We start from the raw sequence: 3,284 nt of genomic DNA, 5'->3' as shown, positions 1-3,284 counted from the left end.
AAGAGTTTGAGGTTGCTGTGAGCTGTGATGCCATGGCATTGTACCAAGGGCAACGTTAAAAAAAACAATGCATTGTGGACCAACAGAGTCAGGCTAATGAACGTATCCATCACCTCACTTATTTCTTTATGGTAAGAACACTTACAGTCCAAAGGAAAGAGCATTAGAATACTAGTTAAAAGGGTGAAGCACACAGTGAATTACAGGCATGAGCTACTATGCTTGGTGTTCTTGATTTTTTTTGATTAGGTTTAAAGTTCAGTTCTTTCTTTATACCCTGGGCACATTGTCTCCTTGCCTCTCTGTAGCTTGGGAACTGCTCATACGTAAATGAGTTAAATTTGGAAAATCTTTATGAACAGTGTTTCCCTCATACATAGTAAACTTTTGGAAATATTAAAGTTTAGTGGTTTTGTTCTTGTTTTTTGACGCAGAGTCTCATTCTGTTCCCCCAGGCCGGAATGTGGTAGTGTCAGCCTCACAGCAACCTCAAACTCCTGGGTTCAGGTCAGCCTCCAGGAAGAGCCCCCACCACACCTACCTGATTTTTTCTGGTTTTGGTAGAGATATGGTCTCATTCGTCCTTGGGCTGGTCTGGAATTGGAGCTCAAGGGATCCACCTACCTCAGCCTCCTAGAATGCTAGGATCATAGGCCGAGCCTAAAGCTTGGTGGGGTTTTTTTGGTGGTTGTTGTTGTTTGTTTGTTTTTTGTGACAGTTTTACTTTGTCACCCTTGGTAGAGTGCAGTGGCATCACAGCTCACAGTAACTTCAATCTCTTGATCTCAAGAGATCCTCTTACATCACCCTCCCAAGTAGCTGGGACTACAGGCATCTTCCATAATACCTGGCTATTTTAGAGACTCTTGCTCAGGTTGATCTCAAACTCATCAGCTCAAACGGTCCACCCATCTCAGCTTCCCAGAGTGTTAGAATCATAGGCATGAGCTACTATGCTTGGTCGTCTTGATATTTTTTGATTCCGTTGAGGTGGAGAGGGTTGAGAAGAAGGGACGTAGTTTAGTTCAGCTTGATGGCTTTCTTTTTTTTTTTTCTTGAGACAGGAGCCTCAAGCTGTCCCCCTGGGTAGAGTGCCATGGCATTACAGCTCACAGCAACCTCCAACTCCTGGGCTCAAGCGAGTCTCCTGCCTCTGCCTCCCAAGTAGCTGGGACCACAGGCGCCCACCACAACGCCCGGCTATTTTTTGGTTGCAGCCGTCATTGTTGTTTTGGCGGGTCCGGGCTGGGGATTCGAACCCGCCACCTTAGGTGTACGTGGCTGGCGCCTTAGCCGGTTGAGCTATAGGCGCCGAGCCAGCTTGATGGCTTTCTAAAAGTATTCTGTGATCTAGGTGTGGTCAGCAGCATTTAATGAAAGCCCTTATGTAAAGAAAAAAAGAACTAAGGGTAGGTGCAAGGCTTTGTATAACTAAGCTTTATTATCTGAATTCCTTAATCAAATCACTGAAAGTGTAACATAAGTAAGATTTTTAATTCAGTAAGTCAGGTCCTATGAGCGAAATCTCAAGAGAAGGCTCAGTTGGTATGTGGAATTGTATTTTATTTATTTATGTTTGAGAGAGTCTCACTATGTCGCCCTTGGTAGAGTGCTGTGGCATCACAGCTCACAGCACCCTTAAACTCGGGCTTAAGTGATTCTCTTGCCTAAGCCTCCCAAGTAGCTGGGATTATAGGCATCTGCCACAATGCCTGGCGATTTTTTAGTTGCAGTTGTCATTTAGCTGGCCTGGGCTGGGTTTGAACCCACCAGCCTGGGTGTGTGGCCGGCACCCTATCCACTGAGCTAAGGGCGCCACCCAGGTATATGGAATTTTTACTAGCCCTGTTTTTTTACACGGATCTAGTTATGTTAACACTGTTCAAATACCCTCTCTCCCTTTGTAGGTGTTGCCTGTTCAGTATCTCAAGCCCAGAAAGATGAGTTAATCCTCGAAGGAAATGACATTGAGCTTGTTTCAAATTCAGGTTTGTATGTTTACTATGCTGTGTCTATAAAATTTTGTTTTGAGTCTTGCAGTTGATTATGTGGTATTTTACTCTTTGCATTTGGTTATCTTTTTAAATTGTGGAAATTAAAAAGCTATCACAAATGAAATTCTGGCATGTATTTAAACAAATACTTCTTTTCGTAATGGGTTTGGCTGGTGTAGTAATCACCTTATCTCTTTCACTCCTGTAGCTGCTTTGATTCAGCAGGCCACAACAGTTAAAAACAAGGATATCAGAAAATTTTTGGATGGTATTTATGTCTCTGAAAAAGGAACAGTTCAGCAGGCTGATGAGTAAGACCTAAGAGGTAGGTTCTTACAGTGTCCGTAAGTTTTTAACTGCTTATACTTGAGGCTCTTAAAGACTTAAACTGGAGTTGAGCAGAAAATGGAGATTTGGGTTCTGGGACACATAAATTTGGCAAAATAAGAGATGACATTGCATATGTTTTTCCTATATAGACTTAATGAGTCAGTGAGTCATAATCCTGAAGTATGTTTTAAATTTATTTAGAAAATAGGTTTCTGGGCAAGGGTGTTGATGGAAATTTACAGATATTTTCATTTCTTTTTACAGTTGTCCAGCTGCAGCAAGATACCACATGATATTCCTTAACATCTCTTTGTAATTTCAGCAATGCAATAAAGGATTCTTTAATTTGGACCTTTTTCTTAAGCCGATTATTCTTGTCAAGTTAATAGTTCATGAATAAACACTAGTAAACTAAGAACAATACAGAAGGGATAGAACAGTTTTCCAGGCAAAGTTTAACACTAAATCTTGATTTCTCTTATTGTATATCTTAGTCCATAGGAAAAACCTGATGAATGCCTTCAAGGTAGTAAGGTATGTTCAAAGTTTGTATCAGAAAAATTGAGCAAGAAAAAGTAAAAGAGGTAGCAATCAGTTAGAACGTAAGGATCTTATTTATTGTTAATATTGGAAAGTACGGGTTATACTGTTCCAGTCTTAATTTTTTAGAATGAAGATAATGAAAGACTTTGGATTATTGTAACTGCCTTTTAACTGTTCCTCCCATCTATTCTCAGTATTTGCCAGGCTGTTTTTGTTTTTACATATAGCACTCCAGATCCTGCAGCAATTTCTTAAACCTGTCACTTCTTTGATGATTTCTACACAGTAGTTGGACTGATCTTCCTATTCTCAGTACCAATCATTCATAAAGCCTTCAAGTTGTCTTTTCCCATTGGAAGGCTCTTCTGGTTGAGCTGTGTGGCTGACTTGCTAAAATTCAGGTCTACATTAAAGTCT

General features: G+C 40.7%; 1 protein-coding gene across 1 annotated transcript in view; it reads left to right on the top strand.

The window, feature by feature from the left end:
- LOC100967149 (60S ribosomal protein L9) overlaps positions 1-2,675 on the top strand; it is a 6,555-nt gene extending 3,880 nt beyond the window's left edge. Inside the window, exons 6-8 of the mRNA XM_012811961.2 lie at positions 1,908-1,988; positions 2,203-2,319; positions 2,589-2,675. Coding sequence (XP_012667415.1) covers positions 1,908-1,988; positions 2,203-2,309 — 188 coding nt within the window. The 3' untranslated portion in view covers positions 2,310-2,319; positions 2,589-2,675. The remainder of the gene's footprint in view (positions 1-1,907; positions 1,989-2,202; positions 2,320-2,588) is intronic.
- Positions 2,676-3,284: the final 609 nt, after the last annotated feature.

This window comes from Otolemur garnettii, unplaced genomic scaffold (genome assembly GCF_000181295.1).
Source record: "Otolemur garnettii isolate 467f Iridium unplaced genomic scaffold, OtoGar3 scaffold00181, whole genome shotgun sequence".
NCBI classification, from domain to species: domain Eukaryota; kingdom Metazoa; phylum Chordata; class Mammalia; order Primates; family Galagidae; genus Otolemur; species Otolemur garnettii.
Note: the sequence above shows the minus strand (reverse complement) of the source record. Positions and strands in the feature narration are given on the sequence as shown.